General features: G+C 37.7%; 1 protein-coding gene across 1 annotated transcript in view; it reads right to left on the reverse strand.

Moving 5' to 3' along the window:
* The window catches only part of ROS1 (ROS proto-oncogene 1, receptor tyrosine kinase), a 101,438-nt gene that overhangs the window by 15,911 nt on the left and 60,938 nt on the right, over positions 1-24,589 (reverse strand). The window contains exons 32-42 of the mRNA XM_054569869.1: positions 21,455-21,617; positions 20,658-20,775; positions 17,371-17,561; positions 15,598-15,681; positions 12,241-12,376; positions 10,851-11,013; positions 9,054-9,118; positions 7,929-8,058; positions 1,828-1,925; positions 1,404-1,607; positions 56-190 (exon numbers count right to left, since the gene is read on the reverse strand). Coding sequence (XP_054425844.1) covers positions 56-190; positions 1,404-1,607; positions 1,828-1,925; positions 7,929-8,058; positions 9,054-9,118; positions 10,851-11,013; positions 12,241-12,376; positions 15,598-15,681; positions 17,371-17,561; positions 20,658-20,775; positions 21,455-21,617 — 1,487 coding nt within the window. The remainder of the gene's footprint in view (positions 1-55; positions 191-1,403; positions 1,608-1,827; positions 1,926-7,928; positions 8,059-9,053; positions 9,119-10,850; positions 11,014-12,240; positions 12,377-15,597; positions 15,682-17,370; positions 17,562-20,657; positions 20,776-21,454; positions 21,618-24,589) is intronic.

A 24,589-nucleotide genomic window follows, 5' to 3' on the forward strand; every position in this document is an offset into this window, starting at 1 on the left:
GCATGTGCACAGTTTTGTTTTTTTGGGTACTTATGTTAACGTGATTATAACTTACAGATCATCAGGACAATTTCTTGGCGGCTCCAGTCTCCCTCCTGTTTGCACATAGTTTAGAACGTCAAGGTTAGAATGAGTTGGATAAGGCTGATGACCAAGAGTTAAAATCTCCCAAGTCAGAATTCCAAAAGACCTAGGATATTAGAGAGTTTGCTTTAATTATACGTATTACAAACCTCATGTTTACAGAAGTTTCTCCAACATAATATTCCTGGGGTAATAAGGCTATACTTTGTGATTGGAATGATGGGCTCCATAAAAGGCAAATGGGAGACTTAAAAGCAAGTTGATCACAAGAAAGGGTAGAACAAGCAACTGCCCACCAGCAACACTTCAAAGGCTATAGGAAGGCTCAGTCGGGACACACACACACACACACACACACACACACACACACACACACACACTGCTCCTTTTTTCTGGCTGAACCTGAGCTGCAGATCTCCATTATGCAGACATACTTAGGGGTGAGTGAGAAAACATTTCAGCTTTTCTTTTCTGAGCTTGAGTGCTAGTAAATGTAAAGAGGGAAAGCAAGAATCAAAACAGGTAGCACTGAAGACCAATTTTATCTCATCCCGAATTGGGCCTAGGACCAGTTCAGCTTAAAAGTTGTTGAACAAATCTTTCTGTTTTGAGCAGCACCCGTCAGAAGTTTGAGGTCAACCGCAAAAATAAGGGGTCCCATTCATACGCTAAAGAGATTTCCAAACCTCCTCAATGTCTTAATGTTTTTGAGATCTTTGATTTAAAGTTTGCTTTAATGACCAAACATCTCTAAATAGTAGGCATTTAAACACATAGGTAGACATTAATGTTTAGGTACCAATTCCTATTAGCCAAAGTTTCTACACTTTGGAGGAGTAGTAAAATATCTGAAGTAAATGAAGCTATTCCACATACACTAGTAAGATCAAGGATTGAAACTAATTGGAGGGGGGATGAGACCCAGGAATAGCTCCACCTTGGACATCAGCTTTCACTTTAACTTAAGGCAAATGACAGCCTCTCTGCTCTTCTGTTTTCTCATATTAAAAAGAAAAAAGAAAGAGATTAGGAGATCTCTTTAAAAAAAGACTTCCCCTGAAGATATGTTTATTGATTTGAGAGAGAGGAAGTGGTGAGGGGAGACAGAAACGTCAATATGAGAGAAACATAGGTTGCCTCCCACACTTACCCCTATTGGGGATCAAACATGCAATGTAGGTATGTGTGGGTCTAACCGACAACCTTTTGGTGTACAGCCCACTGAGCCACCTGACCAGGACCAGAAGACCTTTAAGATCCCTTTGGGCTCTGACATTGGATGGTTCTGCCCACATTTTTCTGTGTCCTATTGAGCTCACCATACATCAGACTGCGTAGTGAAGATTCCATCCATCAAACTTTCTGGAGCCATCCACCGAACAGGGAGAAGGCCCTCTCCTCTCTTTCTATAGTAATCATTTTTATAGATGTCCCTCGCAAGTCCAAAGTCCCCAATCTTCACTGTCCGTGATGGGCTGCTATAGTCATTCACAGAGACAAGGCAATTCCGAGCTGCGAGATCCCTATGGCAGAAGCTCTATTTAGTAATAAGAATAATAATAAAGTTCCAGAGATCAGACAAGTAATAGTAGTAGGTCTGTAGAGAAGGGAGACTTCTTTTTGTAGAATTATTGCTATTTTGAAGGAATAAAAATGTTTAATTATTTTCTATGTTTTACCCAAACTGGAGATGTCTATTGTGCTAATAACCACAAGAACCTTGTATCCAGGATATTACTGTACCTGTGAATAAAGTGCAGTTGCTCCAAGTAGACACAGCCTTTTGCAATATCTACAGACAGGTCTACAAGATCAACCAAAGTGAGTAAAGGACCATGAAACTGTAAGAAATGAAAGAAAGATTACAGGCACTTTTTCAGTTTACACAAAATACACACACATATGTGTGTGTATAAAGAGCTACATATATCTGCATGCACACACACGTGATTCAAAGAAATGATCAGTTATGGTTACAAGAATTCTAAACCAAGAGGAAAAGAACTAAGTGTACATGTTTCCTACCCAAATACAGAGAAATCAGGCTGCAGTTAGTAAGCAGAGGCAATAATGGGACCTCATTGGAAACAGGGTGCTAGTTCTGCCAGACCAAGGCTTGAAACTTAGTTCTGCTACTTACTGTTGCGTGAATGTGCTCACTTTGCTTTATTCACTCAGCAACTTTCTCACAGGTGTAATGGAAACAATAGACCTGACTTCATAAGATTTGAGATAAGATATATAATCTGGCTGGTATTTAAAAAAGCTCTGAATAAACAGTAGCTGCTCTCGTAGTAGCAATAATGATGGTTCAATCAGCACTCACCAGTGTAATTATTGGCCCAATGTCACACCATAATGTCAGTCATGACATTGGGCTTATTCCTCGTATGAGATCCATATAAATTGTTAGCAGCACAGATCCTGTTTCAAGGTCATGGATGACTCCTCTTATCTAAGGGAGCCAGCACAAAGAAATTGAGCCTGAACTGGCTACAATGATTTCTACATGAAACAATCAAACAAACGAACAAAAAGCCAGTTCAAGTTCTTGTTAGTACCATATGGAAAAAACTCAAGGTCTTGCAAAGACACTATATATACACATACTCTCTGTCCCTTGACATTTCCCTGAAGTTACCCTGGTTCAGGCCTTCATCATCCCTGTCTGACTCATCCCAAACGGACCATGTCTCCAGCCTCCTGTGCTTTAATTAGCTCATTCCACTGCGACCCACAGCCTGTAGGATTCAGGACAGATTCCCGAGCACAGCCTCCATGGCAGCGCCAGGCTGCACCGGCCTCTCTGTATGTCCATTTATTTCCCATAGTTTCTCCTCTCACAGTCTGTGCTTTGGTCACACTAGGACACTACAGTTTTTTATACTTTCTCTGCATTTCTCAACCTTTCTTCTATAGTCCTGCTAGCCTAGAATGCCTTCCCTAGTCCTAATTTCTATTCATATCCTTCACTGAGCATCTATAATGGTTCCCAACCTTGATATCCCTCAATGTCTCATAGACAGGTGTTCTTAAGTGCTGCTCCCTCTGCATCCCCAGCTACCTTATGTCTTTTCCCCAAAGGAAGAAGAATCCTGATATTCTGGGACTTAACATTGCCATGGTCCCATTCAACCACACCTAGGTCTGATAACCAGGGCAGAACTTATTGCCAACAATCAGTCCCCTTGAAGCCCTGTTCAGGTCCACTAGATGCCAATCTCATGGCCTGTGTGTGTTTGAGTATCCACTGTGAATGGAGCTCTGCTTTGCTCTTGGCAAAACCTGTCCCGCTTGTGAAGACTGTCTTTGCAAGAGAATCCTGCTCCTGAACTTTAGTCTGGTGCCTAGCGCCCTGCTGACAGATTTTCAGAATGCTGCCTGCCTGCCTGGATTTCTAAATATCATTTGCTCCTGAGAGCCTATGTGACAACTCATTGGGAGACCTCATCAGCCCTAGTTGAGTTTCCTTGATTCCAGATGCTACCCTGGGTTACCATGTATCATTTCTTGCTAAAACATCTAAAACATTGAACTTCTATCCAGGTCTCTCCTTGGTCAAAGCCTTTCAAAACTCAGTCTTAGCTGGTGTGTCTCAGTGGATTGAGTGCCAGCCTGCAAACCAAAAGTTCATTGGTTCGATTCCCGGTCAGGGCATATGCCTGGGTTGCAGGCCAGGTATCCAGTAGGGGACACTCGAGAGGCAACAACACATTGATGTTTCTTTCTTTTTTTCTCCCTCCCTTGCCCTCTCTCTAGAAATAAATAAATAAAGTCATTTAAAAAAAATTAAAAAGTCTTCCAAAACTCATGCTACTATAGTTTCAGAAAGCTTTCTGTCTCCCACCTTAGTTGCTTCTTCTCCACAAAGTCTTTCCAGGACTCCGCAGTTGGAAATCATCCTTCTCTGCTCTGTGCTTCAGCAGTATATTCTCTGCGCCACTCAAATGGGCCCTCCCACTTTCCACCTTAAATGGGTTGTGTCTATGTGACATACTTCCCTACCACGTGGTAAGATCCCTGAAAAGCCATATTCTTCACAGTTGCACCCTAACCATCCCACAAAGATTTGATGAATTATATTGTTTCTGGATATATGTTTGTACTATTTTGATAGCCTGGTTTTGTCTATTTGTTTTTACTTTTTTCTATCTTAACACAATCTTGGAATATCAAAGCTAAAGGTAACCTGAGAAAGTTTTTAATTTAATATTCTATTTTATACATGCAGAAACTAAGATCCTGAAAATAAAGGACTAGACTAACAATCTCAGTTTAGGGAAAAGGAGAAGGATGTTTGTCATAGTTCTTCTGGAATGTGCATCAGAGCACTCACTCTCTGTGGACAGATGACTGGCCAAATGAACTCAGCATGATGAGGGCTTAGAGCCTGTGGTGGTCCACTGAGGGCCCTCATTCCAGCACTGAGCACCTGACAGCACCCCATCCTCTGTGGCTGGAACAAGGGGGACGAAGCCTGGAAGCTGTCCTAGGCAGCTGGCAGGAAGGTGGTAGGAGAACTGAATGTACTTGAGGACTAGTCATTACAATCATTAGGGCCCTGGATGTATAGGAAGAGTTTGGAAAAATTGGATTCATGTTTTCTTCTAGTCCACCTTCACCCTCTCTTCTCGCCTCAAAAAATAAAACCTTAAAAATGTCTACAGATACATTTTCTTGTTAAAGACAGAGGACTGGTGCATTTTTAGTTCCACTAACTCCCCAAACCTTACTAAAATGACAGTCAAAGGGAAATTTTTATAATCTCACAAGGGCAAATAGATCAGGTGACTAGACACAAAACAACAAAACATGGTAGAACAGGTAAAGCAGGTGGGGCAGAAATTCAGCAGGTAGGTTGAAAGCTGACTACCTGCAGAAGAAAAAGATAGAGTTAAGCTGTCCTTCACTATAGAACCCCATAAAGGCTCTGGAATTGGAGGTAGCAAGCATTTCTGAATGCTGGTGTGAGGCCAGGACTCAAGGCAAGAGGAATATTTAAAAGTTTATGTCAAGGGCCAACTAGAACCTAGATGTCACCAGTGTAGCTGGAGGCTTTCCTCTGAGATAAACATACACACGTACACTCACATACAGTGAACAAGAATACATCAAGTTCAAAAATACCAAACATACTAAGGTGCTCTGTTGAAAATGAAGAGAGAAATTAAACAAGCATCCACATAGTGAGCCTTAAGACTCTCTGCCTCCTCTCTCCTGACTCCCCAAATGGAGGCTCAGTCTTTATTGTCTGGACTGGAGACCCTCCAATTCTTCTCTGGTGAAGCTGGGCATATGCCAGGGAAAACATCCAGATGCTGTCATTAGGGGACACCGAACAGGACAACTGAGTCCCACCTGACAGCCCAAAGGAAGTTTCTACAGACACACAGGTTCCAATCAGCTATTAAATATGAAGGCCTCACTATTAAGTATGAAGATCAGGCACAGTTTGACAAACATTTGAGAAAATCTCACATTACAAACAGATCCTAGAACAAAAAAGAAAGGAGAAAATCAGGATGATGCAGAAACCAAATTAACTGTTTAAAAAATATAATTAGCATCGTAGGAAAAATAAGAGAAGGTTTTGCATGTATGAGGGAAAAAACAGATAATTATTTTAAGATGTGCTCAAAATATAGGGTCGAGAAGAACTGAGACTTGCTTGAGCTTGGTGGGTAGGGTAATAACATAGGTGTAATAATGTATAGTTTTAACTTGAACATTTCACCTAAAATGTCATATGGTGTGCTTGAGCGTAATATTGTTATGTTACAGAATTACATGCTTATGATTTTGTAATAAAAGATTTTGTAATAAAAAGGGACATTACTTGTGCTGGACTCTGTATAAGAATGGGTTTGTAAAAATTAAAATTTTAAACTCTATAAAGTAGTTTAAACTCTATAAAATAGATTCTGGTAAACTTCCAGAATCGAGAGCAAAAGGACAAAGAGTTAGAAAATAGGAGAGAGCAGCTAATTTAAAAAAATGATAAAACAAAACTGTCCATTATTCAACTAAGAAGACTTCTCGAACAAGGAAATAGAGGGAACAAAGAGATATTTTTAATCAAAGAAATAAAATGAAAAAGATCCCAGGGTTGAAGGGAATGATTTTCCAGGATGAGTACTGAGATGTGTATGAAATACCACAGATAAGAAGTTCCTAAAATTTTCCAAAGAGGAGGGGCAAAACCAAGGTCACTTATCATAAGTCTGGGAACCAGAATGACAAAAGACTTCTTAAAGGCAATTGTGAAAGCAAGAAAACAAAGATGGAGTGGATTTATTTTTGAGAATAAAGGGTTTTCAACCTAGAATTAACCAAATTATGAATCTCATGTGAGGGAAGAATAAAGGACATTTTTCTCACAAAGAAAAAGAAAAAAAGGCAATTATAGCCTCCTACACATGTTTTCTCTTTTCTAAAACAACAAAGAAGTCATGAAACAGAGGAAACAAAGGTTCAATATGGAAAATACCAGGGTAAACATGAAGGAAACCCCTAGGATAACAACTGTGTAGGCAGCCGAGGACAAGCACCCTCATTGGCCCAGGAGGGAAGTGCCCGAGAAAAAAAATTGTTACATGCTGGATTATCTGAAATATTTAATCATCTTGAAGAAAGTATTACAATTCTGTTAGGAAGTTTAGGTATATAGAAAACTAAGCAAATACCAAAGAAGACACATTTATTAAAGTAGCATAAGGAAAAAACACAAACATAGCACTTGAATAATTCTGCTGCAAATGATAGTTAAGTAGTCATAGTAATGTAAATCTGCAATACTGACATATCTGACAATTGTAATACTGTTGGGGGATGGAGGAACAAACTGTGTAGAGTTGGTGGGGTGTGGGCTGGTACAGAAGTAAGTCTGAAAGAGTTAAATCCTCATCCTTCATCGTAGGCGGTCAATAATTTCCTTCAAGGTTGATAATCAGTTGTGCAGTGTTACCAGAGTATTTAGGAGCCTGGAGGTAAGTACCAGAGAAACATGTAGCAGCTGCCTGGGATATGAGGACAATATAAAGCATGGGAAGAGATAGTGAAAAACTCCTGTTTTTTACAATATATAAACTTTGTCATGTATCTAAATTTGTTAGCTATATAATGTACTTTGATATAAATGAAAACCAATTTTTTTTAATCTACAGATTTAAATTTTAGTCTCTTGTCTCCTGTGTTTCTCATCCGAGGTTTAATGTAGGTTCCCTAGGTGCTGTCACCTCCCCACCCCTCAGGAATCCCCACGGTGCCAGGCAGTGCTCCAGGTACTGGAGGGAGAGCAGGAGGGATTGGGGCTGCATCTTGCGGGCAGAACTGCAGAGCCAACAGGCCCTGTCAGTGTGGTTGTAGGAAAAAAGAAAGCAAAAAGTTGGGTGGATGGCATGGAGGAGAGTGTATGACATCAAGAATCTTTTTTTGCCCCAAATTAGTTTCAGCTGCCTATTAAAATCCAAACAGATATGTCAACTGGGTGGGGACATATAAGTCTAGTAAAGACATAAAGACATATCAGTTTGGAATAGATAGACATAAGGTATAGAGAAAGATGTGCCTTTTTCAACTTCACACAATCTCTGTTTCCAGAAAACATAATTCTGGCAGCGAAGGACCTATTTTCCTGTTAAACAGGCTCAAATAACCAGAAAATGACAGAAATTTGTCCAAGGTGCTAATTGTCCTAATCCAACATGAAGGATATTTCTTTCCAAGGAAGTCTTCTAAAGTTCTCCCATTGGCCAAAACTGCAGTCTATTGAATTTAAAGAAAATTAATAGGACATTATAGGACATTTCCATTACAAAACCAATACTGAGAACCTTATTTCCCACCTTTGTCATCCGGGCTTTACGCAAATAGGTGAGGAGGTCTCCTCCTTCCATCAGTTCCAGGATAATGTACTGGGGTTCATTCAGCAGACAAACTCCAAGCTGCTTCAGGATGTTGGGATGATTAAACTTGCTAAACGGCGGAAAGACACAGGCGGAATGATGTGATAGCAACAGAAGTCCTCACTGAGGGGCTTTACGGACTAGAGCAATTGCTTATCTAGAGTTTCCATCAAAAACCCTGATTTTTTTTCCTCTGATAAATGAAAGCCTCCTTTTTCAAGGGTTGTTCTGTGTTCTTGCCTTGCAGAGGTAAAACGGCAACCTCTAGTGGCCAGTGCATATGGATAGAATAGGGTGAGTTTTAGAAGAAATCATGTTTATATTAAAGCATTTTGTGTTTTGGAAAAGAAAGTAATTTTAACCAGTTTCCTTCTTCAAAAGATATTTGAAAACTTTATGTTTTGGGGCTTCACAAGTATGAAATGTTATTCTTTCTTTCTTAGAATAACAATTCAGACAGGCAGGTTTGGTTCCCACTGTTTTCTCAAGACGTCAAAGCAAGTAAACCTTAGTCTAATACCTAGAGCCCACAGCTCAGGACCACTGCCTCAGATCTTCCCGTTAAGATGTCTTTGAACAGCTTTTTTGTCCAACAAGTAACTCTAACATCGAAGATAAATTTATCAAGACAAGGGATATTTTCATCGGCACCATTATATTCAAGAGAACTTTCACTCAGTCTACTTCAACCGTTATCATACATTTAAAAGAACATAAACATGTCTAAAGCCGAACAGCTTCAGAAGACACTTGTAAAACACACTTCTTGTTGAAGGTGAAGGGAAGGAAGACCTTTTGCCTGAGGACAGCCTGTGCCCAGGCTTGGAAGACTGGCTTCTTTAGAATACTTGTCATTACAGACATACTTCTATTTCAACTTCAGCCATGATCATTTTGGGCATGATTTATTATATCAGATGATTTTGAATTGTTAAAAGTCTACCAACCAGATGTAGACAATTGTACTTGAACAAGAATAAAATTTTTTTTTAAAAAGTCTACCAACCAGATGTAAAAGCTTCCTACCCATACCAAGGGAACATTATTTCAGAGCTGCCCTGATACCTCATCAAATGTGCTTCCTTCAGGAACTCGATCTTCTCCTGGTCTGTGGAGCCCTTCTTCAAAGTCTGTGCAACATAAAAACAAGCCAGGAATCAGCACAGGAGAACTTTCTGTGAGCTCAGTGGGTTAATGGAGATAATCTTTGCTTTGTTTTGTAATATATACCCTGAAAGTTCGAAATAGGTAATGGATAATGAATGTGTATTGCTGTATAAACTATTCAAAAGATAACTTCTGTTATTGAAAGTATTTAAGTAGAAAAATCTGTTAAAAGGCCTAGTAATATTTATACAAAGTCCCTCCAAAATGTAGAAATTTTAAAAAGAGATCAAATTTGACATTTAAGCTAATTTCTTTTTTTCTTTTTGTTTTTCTTTCTTTGTCCTCACTCGAGGACATGTTTATTGATTTCTAGAGAGAGGGGGAAGGGACAGAGAGAGAGAGGGAAAGAAACATCAATGTGAAAAGGAAACATTGATCAGTTGCCTTTCATATGTGCCCTGATGAGGGACAGAACCCATAACCCAGGCATGTGCCCTGACCAGGAATCGAACACGTGACCTTTTGGTATAACGGGATGATGCTGCGACTAATTTGAGTCACAGTAGCCAGGGCTAAGTTAATTTCTTAATTTTCAAAATTTTCTACTCAATAACTGTTTCCCCACCTTTCTTGTTGACAATATTGTAATTTGTTTCTCAGAGGCATGGTGCCCAGTCCCTGACAATTGATCTGAGATAATTATGAAAATCATGTTCTGCAATTCTTCAGCCTCCCTTGTAAATATGGTTCAGTTCTGGTCAAAGAACGTTCTGACCTGAACAGAAATTCAATGCCTGACTTTTCAGCAACCACCTTGGGACCATGAGGCAACACATATGTACAGAGTCAGGAGAATTTCAGATGTACTGGCACTGCATTAAAGGCAGCAGTCATCCGGTTACATGAGAAAAATAAACATTTATTTAAACCAGTTGAGAGAATCTTGCCAACCCTTCTGGTTGTATAGCCCACCCTCAAAGCAACAAATTCCTAACAAGCTGTGGTCAGGGTATTGCTCAATTACATAAAAGATTCATCATCTCTCAATCAAAAGCAAGCTTTACAAAAATCTGAGAATATATCCAAGTGCTTCCTTAAAACCACATCAAACATACGTGGTGAATAATTGTGTAGCACAGGTCAGCAAAATATAGCCTGGGGAACAATTCCACCCTGCCACCTATTTTTGTATAGCTGGCAATTTGAAAATAATTGTGACATTTATATTTTATTTTATTTTTTCTAGCTTTATTGAACTATAATTGACATGTTACATTTCAAATGGTTGAAAAAAGTTAAAAAATAGTACTATTTTATTACACATAAAATTATATGATATTCAAACTTCAGTTTTCACAAATAAAGTTTAAATGGAACATAACCACCCTCAGTGGTTTACAAACTGACTATGGCAAATTTGCAATTGACATGAGGTGGTCACAAGCCTAAAATATTCACAATCTGCCCTACTACCTAGGACCTTGAGAAGGTGCTTAACAACCTTACTTCTTTATAGTGTATTTGAAGGGAAAAACTGCTGGGTGTTAACTAATCAGAAACCATAGAGGTTACTATTAATTTCAGAGCTCATGTAGGAAGTGGAAGAAAAATGTGATTTCTATAGCCATAAATAGGCTCCTACCTTCTACTAGTTCTCTTTTCAATTAATATTATCCATCTTTTATTATAGTTGCACCCATGTAAATCCATGTAAATGTGCAAACAACATGTCAAGCAGTTAAAGATTCACATTACCTTCACTGCTACTTTGGTTTCTCCACTTCCAGCTCCTAAGATGTCTACTGCTGTCCCTTCATACACTTCTCCAAAGGCCCCACTTCCCAACAAGAGACGCAGAGTTAGTTTCTCCCGAGGAAAAGCAGGAAGACTTTCAATCTCCTCTTGCGTTGGAAGAGTACTAGAAAATAACAATATTTTTCATCTCCCAAAATACATAGTTTGAAAGTTGGTGTTGGTGTTAGTGTTTGAGAGAGTATGAGGAAGAAATGTCATGGCTTTACAACACTGCAGTGCATTCTATGTGATACAGTGATGCAGCATTTTGTGTTCCTCTTCCTTCCCTATTCCATCACCCAGAATATTCCTTCCTTATTCTAAAACCCATACAGATCATGTCACTTTGTTTCTAAACACCTTCATTGTGATAGAAACATGCCCATGTGCGTATTGCTCCAAGGTTTTTTGGTTTTTTTGTTTTTTGGGGTTTTTCTTGCTGTAGCTTGTTTTGTTGCAGTTATCAATTATTAACTTTTTCAGGTCACCAATTTGTGTAAAAAACTATCGTAAATTAGTAATAAATACATCTGGGTTTATGAGCTAAAAGACATTTACTTTAACAATTTCACACACCTGGTCTCTTACATAAAACAAATTTACTATCATGACAAAAATCAACTTCATTTCCATCAGGTTAACTTTTATAAAGCCAAGCTTCTCACTTGGAATATTATGAGGGAAAAAATGCATCTGCATTTAAAATGCTTTGAATTTTTAAAAGAGAACCTTCAATGTTGGATATGCTGAGTATTTTTCTCGAGGAAAAGTCACCTCTGAGTAGCTAATTTAGATCATCTCTGTGTCTACTCCAAATCCTTCATTTTTATTTCTTGAGTTACAAATTTCAAGGCCTATGACTATATAATCTCCTTGTGCATAGACCATATAATACAATGTCTTGTATAAAAAGACATTTAAATATTTTCTTTAATTATCATGATAACAGAAGTTCAAAGTACACCTATCTTAGAGAACTTTTGAAGCCAACCACCATGCAACTTCTGAAAACAGAATTAGACTGAATTAATAGCGCGCGCCCACAAGACTCCTGAAATTCCTCTCTCCCAGATGCCGCCAGCTGAACCAACCATGTTTCCATCTGCTTTCTTCAATGTGATATTTATTTCCGTGTTTCATTTATTTTTGAACTATGTGATAAGACACTGGAAAACAACTGATGTTTGCTGATTTTCCTTAGGAAGGCAGAACGTTGTCATTTGCCCCCAGGCCACATTTGAGGCTAGAAGGGTGTGTTGCTAATGATCATGCCAGAAGTGGGGGCGTACACCAGGGTAACCCCGCCCGCTCTCCCTCTCGCAACCCCAAGCTGACGGCCCCTGTTACGCACCGTATTGCACAGCAGCCATTAGCCAGTCCCACTGCCGCCGCCAGACCTCGTAGCTCAGCCAGCTCTTTGTCTTCGTTTATGAAAACTGTCAGCCCTTCCTTGGGAGTTTTTTGATCCTTTAATCTTCTATGCCAGACTATAAAGAAAAACAGACATCATTTACAAAATAAAGCACTGCTTCTTTTTCCCTTTAGGATATGTTAACAATACATTTTAAGCATTTATCTATAAGAACATCACTGGTAAATAACTGAATTTGATTGAAAAATATGCCCATAATAAAAAAAACTAATCAGCCGTGGCCAGTGCGGCTCAGTAGGTTGGAGTGTCATCCCATAAATCTAAAGGTATCAGGCTCAATTCACGGTTAGGGCAGGTGCCTAGGTTGTGTGTTCAGTCCCTGGTCGAGAAGCACTGGGAGGCAACCCATCGATGTTTCTCTCTCACATCTCTGTTTCTCTCCTTCCTTTCCCCTTTCTCTAAAATCAACAAGTGTGTCCTCAAGTGAGGATTTTTAAAAAAATGTTTTAATTTAATTGAATCTATGTACAAAGTCACAGAGAAACACATAGCTGATACTACCTCACTTTTCATTTCATATCATAGTAATATTTAATATATTTCTTATTGCTATTGCAAACAAGTTGAATTATCTTAATATCAGAATTTAGTTTCAAAACCACCCATAAACCAAACTCAAACCAAAACATACTTGCATAATAATTATTAGTGAGACAAATTCATTTCTGAATCCAGATATGTCCAGGTTATACTCCTCAGTAGAGCTGAGGAGTGCTTTCAATATAATTAATGATTATAATGGCATGCTTTGTTTACATGCAGAGTACAACAATGCAGAGTGTATATTCCATTGTTGTTCCATATATACATATTCAAATACACACCAAATGTTAGTTGTGGTCCTCCCTAGTTGAGAAATCATGGGTGATTTGTATTGCCTTCTTCATACAATAAGCAAATATTTTTATAATCATACAAAATAAATGATATTTTAAAGATTAAAATACAATTATGTCAATAAGAGCATTCATCTATCTTAAAATCTTGGCTAAGAAGCTGAAAACAGCAAAGATGTTTTGTTAGATGATCATGAAAATTTGAACCTTATTGCACAGTACCTTCTGTATTCAACAGGTTAGAGTTTTATTCGGGTGAAATTCCATCTAAGGCACCAAACAAGGATAGATCTTAAATACTTTTGTTAATGTAATTTTTCAAACCCAAAATGCTGTCATTACTCCTCTTCACTATTAAAGGCCCAGGATAATGTCCCCCATCTTCAGTGACATCTTCTTCTGAGACTTCTGCAACCTCTACTGATCTCTCATCTCAGAACGTATAAGACTAATTGTGGCTCTTGGCACTTCTATGTCACTGTCTTATGTATTTCATGTACCACTCACTGCCTTTTATTGCTGCTTAACACATATATCTCTATTTATCTTTTCACACAGGTAGATCTTACCTCCTGCTTTAAATGGCAAGCTCCCGAAGCTGGTATTTTACTGTGTTACCTTTCCCTCTGCTCCCAGCATATGGCTAATGTTGCACACAAGATGTAACTACTCCCCACAGCAAAGGCTGTCAATGCTTATTTTTAAACCCTTGTTTCAACTTTATATTTATAAGTATGACTGATGAGAGAGCCCTCGGCACACTACAAATTTTAAAATAATTCTACTTTTCGTTATTTTAATAACTCCGTCTTTTCTCATGTACTTATGCACCCCTACTAGTAAAACCACATGCACTGCTCCTAAACAACCAGATTAGCTTATCTATACTGAGAAATCTGTGAGTTCCAAACAGAATAAAGACCTTTAAGTCCTGAGAAAGCCAGATATCCAAGGGATGTCTTGAAAGCACAATAGGTTGTCTGAAATTATCTCATGTTCATCCACTAAAGTTATGAGTTTAAACAATGGTGATGTACAAGTAGACAAGCAAAGGTCAGATGGAAGATTCTTCATGTACTACTCCTTCTCAGTAGGAAAGCAGACAAGCAGTCAAGCCTATATGCCAGCTGCCAAATATACTGCAGTCATACGCGTAACTCTGGAGGGGCTGGCTTAGCGACACAAACATCAGCTGTGCAATACTTAGACTCCCTGGAACCACAGGTTAATATCCTGTCAGGGTCAGCTGAAATTTTTAGCTTTCCAAGTTAGCAGAAGGAGTTCCATGTCTTATATGTGTGGAATCTATGAAAAGAAATCTCAATTCAAGTTCTGGCATGCTCTCCAATAGCTTATGATTCTAACCGGTTTGGAGAAAAATAAAAATTTAGAACATTTAGTGAAATATTGGCTTTCTTTATCCTGAGAGACTTCAGCTTTATGTTTGTAACTTTTCCTTAAATGTTCTCTTCTAACTTTTCCTTATTGATGAAAAAAATAGGCCACAATTTTCTGAATAGGTATATGAGTGTTCTTTTATGGTAAACATCATGTTTTTCTTGTAATGTTTCAGCATGTCAGGGACTCCTGATATGAATAATGATAGGGTGACCATACATCTTATAAACCAAACCAAGACATTTTAGGGACTGAAAGGAAGTACTACTGATGTATATGCTGCAACAGGAATGAACCAGGATGTTCATGAGCATGACAATAACATTATAGGCCCAATATTTGACCAACCTCTTTGGAGTTGTCACTGTATTTTCTCACGATTAAACTAAATCTTCACAGACAAAAACTTTTAGGGCGAGCACATCAGTATAGAATGAATAGTGGGAAAGAGCCAGTTTTCTCTCCACCTAACCTAATTCTTCTGTTTTTCTGATCATTTATAAATGAGCAGGGATTTGAAATAAGCAAGTTAGACATCTGAAAGTAAGAGCAGACCCTACAAACCAGAAACGGATCTTCTGCAAAAGAGGCCCTGCTCATTCCAAACCGGGCCATCTGCCTGGAAACCCAAACTATCCCAACCAAGAATTTCCTCTGGTCTTGCATTAATCTTACTCTTTAAAAAAATATGCCCAGAGCATTTTTTAAATTTATTTCAAACTATAAGCCACAAGATACTTGTTACATAGTCAATCAGAAACAAATACTGTTTTAAAGAAAGCTCAAATAAGTGTTCTTGCAAGTAGTTTTATATAAAATATACCATGAAGTGGTAATGTAGATATATATTATTCATAATACAGTTATTCTTATATCCAGAAAACAATTCACACAATATAATGGTTATGAAAGTATAGCCAAAGATAACATTGTCAATTTTATAAATTTATTTCATGTGGAAGATTAAATAAACTAAGAGATAAATCAATTAGTGTAACCAAGTAAATAATTTATTACCTATGAAAAAATCTTTTTTACTTACCATAGACCAATGGAATTGTAACAACCAGAAATATTCCAATTATGATAGTAAGTATAAAACTTGTTTCTGGTATCCAAAAACCATCTAATTAAATAAATGAGAAAATGAAATTAATTCATAGGATAGTCCAGGTAGTCTGCCTGATATATCAGAACTAGATCCTATGATATTTTAGGAGCCAATTTAACCATGGAGCTTGAAATCATATCTATGGTGATAGTATTTACACCATTGGAAATAAAACTCAATGTTTTATACATTTTTTTTCCAGAGAGCCAGTTTACCAATACATCATAAGGACGTACCCACTAAGGTTTCTCCCTTAAAGTGACTGAGAAAACATGTATAATCCTTTTAATGAATTTGGGACAAAGAAGTATCAGTCTTTAAATATATAGTCAGGATTATTATTGCTCTATAACACTTTTATATGCATTTAGTCCCATAGGTATTAAATTGAAGAATATAAACAAGAGAACTTGGTAACTTCTCTTAAATAGTTTCAGTTGAGAAGAGATAAACATGAGCTTGGCAAACTATGGCTTGTGGGCTAAATCTGGCCACAGCCTGATTCTGTACTGCCCATGAGCTAAGAATGATTTTTAAAGTGTTATTAAAAAAAGAAAGGAAAGAAGAAGAAAAATATGCTACAGAGATCAGATGCAGCCTGCAAAGCCTAAAATATTTACTATTTTATTCTTTTCAGAAAAAGTTGTCTGGACTCTTATCCAGATAACTAACTATAATTTTAAAAAAAATAATAATGAAAGTTTTATATAAAATATTGGGCTGTGTGTTTGTAAAGTGCAATTACTTATTTGCCTAAGTATTATCAGTTAAACATCATGATGGGTTCATTTAAATTAGGCCTTGAAGGATGAGAAAAATTTCAGTGGACATAAAGTGAGGGAAAGGAAATGCCAGGTATTGGGATGAATAGTGGGTTGCGGGAGACTGCATTCCAGGCTGATGAAAACAGGCTGAAGACCCAGTGTCTCAAAAGCTTTTTAACAATCTACTAGGGGCTACCAAATAGGGATAAACACCGGAAGAGATAAACCACAAATGCAGGACAAATCACAGAAGGCCTTAAATGCCACATGGAAGTTTGTAGATGGTCCTGAAGGCAGTGAATGGAGAGCCATTTTGGGCACTTCAGAGAGGGGTTAAGTGATCCAACTGTGCTTTGGCTAGATTAATTGTGAGATGTGATAAAGCCAAGATGACACCCAAAAAACAATAGGTTAAGTTTGGAAAGTCAAAGTGGAACTAGGAAGATGGGACCTCATCAGATAGAAATCAAGGATGGTAAATCAACAGAACCCAGTGACTGAGTAGAGGGAAAATAAAACATGGCACTGAGATTTCTAACCGATGTGATTAGAAAGATGATATACCATAGACTGAAATAGGACACACAGTGGAAGGTGTATATATTGGGAAAGAGACAAAGCATAGTTTTAGGCCTGCAGTATAGAAGATGGGAACAGAGTAATAAGGCTGGATAAGGACCAGACTCTGGACAGCCTTGGGAGTCTAAGTAGGAACATGGACTCGGTGAGATGGACTTTAAGGGGCAGCTGATTATTACTGGGAAGAAAAATGGCCATGATCTTGATCTTTTAAGAAGAACACATCAGATGAAATGAACAGTTCAGTACCTTGAATGATAAATTATAAAGTCACCCAATTTATTGCTAATGTTAAGAATGTACTCTCTTATCTCCGAACCTTTTGTAGTAAGTTAGTATGTAAACAGACATGGTAATATACCTCCAGCTAATAAAATATCCTCGCTGATTCCACTATATTCACCGAATCCCAGATTATTTGCAGCTACTACTCTGAACTGAAATGTTCCTTTAAGGTTTTTGGATTTCCATGTACAAATGCTACTGCAGGATCCATTAAATGCCATCTTCCACATTAAATTCTGGTTCAGTGAATCATTAGAAGTACCTTTTCTGCAAAAGAAAGAGCAAAGCCATGAATATAGAAAATATATGAAACAACATATGTGTTATTTCTAGATGCTCATAGATCATTTTAATGGCAGAACTCCAGGGCATGCCCAGTTGCACACGTTACCATTGATCTCATTCCTCTCACATTGTTTGGCCACAGAACATAGCATCATCTTATAAAGTCATCCCAGAAATGAATGGAATCAACCAATTGAGCCCATCATAAAAATAATGAATAATCAATGGCCAAGAGAACATTTAAGGATAGTAGCCTTTCCCTACTATCAGAATGTGTACACTTTCTTCAAGTTCCAAGCACGTAAGACAATTATTCTATAATTTTTAATTGGGGATTTTTTTATCCTAACTGAAGGACATGTGTATTGATTTTTAGAAAGAAGAGAAGGGAGGGGAAGAGAGACAGGGAGAGAAACATGGATGTGAGAAGCATTGATTGGCCACCCCTCACACATGCCCCAACTGGGACTGAACCCGCAACACAGGCTCTGCCTGGGAATGGAACCCATGACCTTTCAGTCTATGGGATGACACTCCAACCAACTGAGCCATACTGACCAGGGCTAACTGAACATTTTTTTTCTTACTTCTTAATCTTTATATCTGTAGTTTTCAAATACCATATCTAAAATAAAATACAAAATATAATATTGATAAAGAAGATGTAACAGCTCAGCTACCAAAATTACTATGTACGAGATTCCAATTTTTGTTGTTGCCATTTGTATTGGCCTACACTCACCTCAAAGTCAAAACACATCATTCTTCACATGAAACATGGAAAAAGCACACACAAGAGCTGGATGTAAAAGATATAATTGGAAAGGCTTTTAACAAAATCACAGACTGAAGGTCTTCCAGTTATGTTTTCTCTGACAAGAAGTCAGAAACTTTTCAGAACACAGCAGTTTTAGGAACTGGTGCCAACCTACAATAAGCACGGGGGTATGTTATAGAGGCCAGTTCTGCTCCTACTAACTGAGCAGCTATCCCAAAAGAGCAACAATGACAGCAAAGACTGAACCTGTTAGGGACTGGGGATGGGCAAGAACATCCAGAGGATCAGAGCAGCAGGTCTGGTCACAAGTAGCTCAATGTCCTAGGGACCATCCTGAGTAAAGCTTTATGATACAGTGTTTTTGTACAGTTTGTGAAGTCTCAAACAACTCTGACCCAAAAGAAAGAGACCCTTAAAAATTTGTAAAGTGGCTCTTCATAGCTACTGGCAACTGAGAAAGAGAAAGAATTCTGACATTGATTGATCACCTTGTATTTACAACACACCATATTCATGTTTTCCGTATGTCATTCCATTTCACTGTCTTCACAACAGCCTATAGAGATATAATTACCCCAGTTTGTGGATGAGAAAATTTAAGTTTAAAGTGGAGTAAAGCAAGGAGTTAAACATGGTCTATGTACTAAGTCAAAGAGGGACCCCCAAAATTCATGCCAACCCAGACCCTGTGAACATGACCTTGTTTAGAAAGAGGGCCTTGTCAGATGTAATCAAGCTAAAGAGATCATGTTGGATTAAGATAGGCTCAAACATAATGACCGATGCCACGTTCCCCTAAGAAGACAGAGATTTAGGCACAGACACACACACGGAGAGCACCATGCAATGACAGAGACAGAGGCTGGAGCGATGCATCTACAAGCCAAGGAACGCCAAGGACTGGCGCCAAACGCCAGAAGCTAAGAGGAGGCAGGGAAGGATTCTTCCCTAGGACCTTCAGAGGTGGCATGGTCCTGCCGACACCTTGATTTTAGACCTCTAGTCTCCAGAACTGTAAGAGAATAAATGTCTGTTGTTTTAAGCCATCCAGTGAGTGGTACTTTGTTGTGGCAGTCCTAGGAAATACAATCTGTTTAGCTCTCAAGTTCATGCACTTAGCACTAGCACTATCAAGTTGTACCAAGGGAGCAAGTACACAGGGTATACTAGAGTGTCCTGACTGAAGAAGTTATTTTGAGATACTACAGGTACAGCAATTCATATATTATCCCACAGATTCTGTCCTAGAAGTAGAGACTTGTGGCAAGGAAATGCAAAGTATTTATGGAGCAGTGCATTTAAGGTGTTACTGAGGGGAACACGCTAAAGGAGCCCTGCAAGACCATGGTGAGGGCTGACTGGTGAACACAATTGCAGTCACAGACCACCAAGACAGTACTGCAGGTCAGAATGTATTTCACTCTGCATAAAAAGCAGTAACAGAAATTTTAAGAAGGTTCCAGTTAGAAATACGGCTAACGCAATCTTCTGGCATGAGCAGGAAAAATTTTTTAAGGTTATGGGAATGCCAGAGCAAGATGTAGCAAAAATAGATCTAAAGCTCAAGTAGCCAGGACTATAATTATGGAAGTGACTTTTGTCCTTGGAGCTTCTTAAAAGATGGCTTCATAGTCCCGTGAGAGGCGTGTCTGTGGAATTTGGAATTCTCCCCTCATGTTGGCATTAAATCAGTTCATCTGAGCCAGTTATGATTCACAGAGCTCCTCATACTGGCGGGACCTGAGATTGCATGCGTTCATCAGCTGATACATTTTCATCAAAGACACATTTTCCCCAGGAACACACTGCAAAACCATAATCTTCACAGTGAATAAAAAGTCTGGCGTGACCTATGCCTGATTTTACATTCAGAAAAATACCTAGCTCATTGACAATTCTCGCTAGACATTATTCACCTCGCTAAAACAAATTAACATCAGAAATTTTTATGCATCCCATCATCTAACATTAAACATAGCTCAGCTTCTAGGACAGAATAGATATTAAATAAATAAAAGTTGCATGTGCCAACAAAGGAATTATTTTCATAAAGTTTTGACAAGCAGTTACAGATTTCTGAGAAGACTGGTGTGACCTGCTCATAACTGGAATGCCGAGGCTGGCTGCTCGGAAGTGAGCAAAGAATAGAATGATACATTCAAGGTCTTTAAACTAAAGATCTCTCATGTTTATTTATAAAGTACACATTGATAAACCTTGTTAATTTTGATCTAATAACACCTTACGATTAACTGCTTAGTTCTTTGTAGTTTACAAAGCACTTTTGCCAACATACTTACCTTATCTCAAGGATATAGTACATAAGTTGGCTTCCATTATCATCAGCTTTTTCCCACTGTACTGAATTTTTACTGCCTTCTAATAATTTTGGAATGCCTGGTTTACTTGGGACGCCAGCTTTGGAAACAAAAGAAAATACTAATTGATATGTGAGAAGTATAAAATATTCTGCACAACATATTTCTATAGACTATATTTTCTAGGAGGAAAGAGAAATACATTAAAGAAATGTTCAGAAATATTCTCACATGAGTGTAAATTTTTAAATGACTATTTGAAGTTTCTATTAGTGGTGGATCCTTGATAGGACTAACAATATATCTTAGCTTGATATGAAATAAGTGATACAAAAAGAAAATATTGTTAGTTTTGAAGCATTTTCCCTTGATTCTTGTAAGGGTCAACTTGGAGTTATGGCATACTTTTTAGAACACTAGTTAATTTAATGAGTACACTTTCAGATATTTTACCTTTAGCATGTGGATAGCAGTCAGAAAGTAAATATTGTAACATTGTTTTCATTTAGCTCTTACTGCAAAACATCATAGCTAGACAAGAAATCCGAATACTGAAAGGCAAAATTACTTTAGCCTGCTCAAGATCTTGCAAAAGCAGGTGAGTGTTATCTCGTTATTGTCTATAAGGACTCCTAACTCTTCCATTTCTTCACTCAAGTTTTAGAAATAGTGATTAATACTTTTTTAAGAAAAGTGTCAACTTCTAGGATTGGTGAAATAAGTGCTGAGAAAAGAATTGAGAAAACTTATAGGGTTTTCTGAGTTCTGTAATTACTCACCTTTTGTCTTAAAACTTTCTGAAAGTGAGGTGCTATTCTCTCCTGTGCTGTAAACCACCACTACGCGGACTTTGTATGAAGTATAAGGCTGTAGCTCCGTGACGTTACAGACATAAGCAGGACCTTGGCTGCATGAAGCTTTAACGCGGTAAAACTCATTGTACTTCCATCAGAAAGAGAAGACTAGATTAAGATTTTTTCTCTTTAAGAAAACCTTCTTAAACATAGAAATTCACAAATGAAGGCAAGAAGTTAAACTTTAAATAAAATTTATTTTATATTAAAATATAAGAGCTCCTTTGTGTTTGACCCCAAACATCATCCCTACCACTGACAGCCCTTTTCTCTTTTACAGCAAGCTATGACTGACCTGAATGGCAAGTTCTTAGGGTAAGTCCAAGGTGCGATATATACTTCTGACTACACTTCTGTCATTGGAGAAGATATAGAGCTTGACTTCTTTTCTCTGCATGTATATGTCTACACTAAATCAGGGTGGCTAAGAATACAATTATGGATCAAAATTAATTTCAATTCCACAGATTTATTAATTTCAAAATGATATTTTTACATGTTTTGATTCTATGAAGAAGTCCACAGTGAGTTATAGATTAAAACATTTAGGGTTTTTTTCCCCAAACTCTTTTCAGACATCTAACAAGCATTTCTTACTATTATATAAAAGACTAGATCCCCCAAAAAATAAAATTTTTGTCCATCATTATTTAGCCACTGAGTAGCAAGGTTAAAAGTTATATATAGGAAATCTTACTTTTCATTCCACTTTAGATACTCGGTCTCTAATTACACCTTTCTTAAACTTCTTTCTCTATGACATTACTTTTTTAAAAATCATGTATTTGGACCCTTAAGGTCATTATCTGAAAATGATTTTTTTTTCAATGTACAAATAGGAAAAGAATAGGATGTGGCATTTTGTCAAGGGTTCTTAGTGTATTTTCCCCAGTAGAGTGTCTTATGAAGGACATCTTCCATACATAAACTTTACTTTACATCTTATTTTTCATTTAGCACTCCAAGGTCATGTGATTTTATTGGGTGAACATTTTATATTAGTTTTCTATTCAATTAGGAATGATTCTCTATAGCCCTTTCAGGAAGTAGGCCACCTTGTTACATGAAGAAAGGGAAAAAGGGAGTATGGAAGGACTGAGAAAAAATAAAAATGCTGATGTCAAGGACAATGTCTTATACATGTATCAATTTCACTGAGACATATATCCTAATGAAATAGGTGCATTGGATCCATAACTTTTACTCTGAACCTGTGCACCTGTTTAAGCAGGAGAGCGGGGAGAAGGAGAGAGAAATGTTGATTACTGGCCCAAAAATTGTATCCCTTTTTGGTCCTGCCTCCTTAATGATCTGCTATAGAAACTATCTTAATTAAATAGTCCGGGTGGCCCAATATTCCACACTATCCAGAACTTATCACAGCCCCTTGAATTGTCAAGGTAGATATTTGACCAAAGGTACTCCTGGAAGACTGTAGAGTATCAGCCTTACCACAGCAATGAGCGTGCTGGGCAGACCACCAACTTGGAGGGGTGCCATAGGCTGCGCCAGTAAATCACAAAGCCAGAACCTCTCATGTGACAGTTCAGAGGTGAAGGCTACCACGGAGGGATTTTCAAATTATTTGGTGGAGAGGGGTGTGATAGTGCAGACTATGAAGTCTCAGAAACTGGAACTTCAAAAATGTTTGGTTCTGGTAGGGATTTCCCTAGGTAACTGAAGAAAACACAGTGTTAATGCGCTTCCATGAAAAAAAAAAAATTGCCAAAACAAAATTACTTCTTTCTCTCCAGTCTTAAAGATGTTCTTCTTTCTTATATTGTTGTGATTTGGAATCTATAAAATTAAGACCTACATAGAAATTTAGCCCTGTGCTTTAATTCCCTCATTTTTCATATAAGGAACTTTTGGCTGAAAAGAGAGAGACTAAAATTTATCCTTATCTCCTCTTTCTTTTCTAAAAAAACTATTAATTAAAAAGATAGCTATTCACTGTTGGTGTACAAAATGCCATTGATTTCTGAATACTGACTTTGCATCCAGCTACTTTGCGAAATTCAGTTATTAGGTTGAGTAGTTCCTGGGTGGAGCCTATAGGGTTTTCTATGTACACCATCATGTTCTCTGCAAATAATGACAGTTCTACTTCCTCCTTTCCAATTTGGATGCCTTTTATTTCTTCTCCTTGTCTGATTGCTGTGGCCAGGGCCTCCAGTACTGTGTTGAGTAAGAGTGGTGAAATCAGACAGCCTTGTCTTTTTCCTGATCTTAAGGGAAATGCTTTTAGATTTTGCTCGTGGAGTATGATGTTGGCAGTAAGTTTTTTTGTATGTGGCCTTTATTATGTTGAGATATGCTCCGTCAAATCCCACTTTGCTGAGTGTTCTTATCATAAATGGGTGCTGGGTTTTATCAAATGTGTTTTCTGCATCTATTAATGAGATCATGTGATTTTTGCCTTTTATTTTATGCGATATATCACATATATTGATTTGCAAATATTGTACCATCCTTGCTTCCCTGGAATAAATCCCACTTTATCATGGTGTATGATCTTTTTAATATATTGTTGGATCCTGTTTGCTAGTATTTTGTTGAGAATTTTAGCATCTATGTTCATCAGAGATATTGGCCTATCACAAAGAGAAACTAAGACAAAAATCCCATCGATTATAGCAACAAAAAGAAAAAATATAAAGTACCTAGGAATAAATTTAACCAAGGAGGTAAAAGACCTGTATTTAGAAATCTATAGAACACTGAAGAAAGAAATTAAGGAAAATACAAATAAATGGAAGCATATACACTGTTCATGGATTAAAAGAATTAACATCATTAAAATGTCCATACTACTCAAAGCAATCTATAGATTCAATGCAATCTTATTAAAATACCAATGGCATATTTCACAGATCTAGAACAAATACTTTAAAAATTTATATGGAACCAAAAAAGACCCTGAATAGCCACAGGAATCTTGAGAAAGAAGAATAAAGTTAGAAAGATCACAATACCAGATATCAAACTATATTACAAGGCCACTGTAATCAAAACAGTCTGGTACTGGCCTAAGAACAGACACATAGATCAATGGAACAG

The sequence above is a fragment of the Pteronotus mesoamericanus genome, unplaced genomic scaffold (genome assembly GCF_021234165.1).
Source record: "Pteronotus mesoamericanus isolate MK-2021 breed Mesoamerican mustached bat unplaced genomic scaffold, CSHL_Meso_final contig_20, whole genome shotgun sequence".
Lineage (NCBI taxonomy): Eukaryota > Metazoa > Chordata > Mammalia > Chiroptera > Mormoopidae > Pteronotus > Pteronotus mesoamericanus.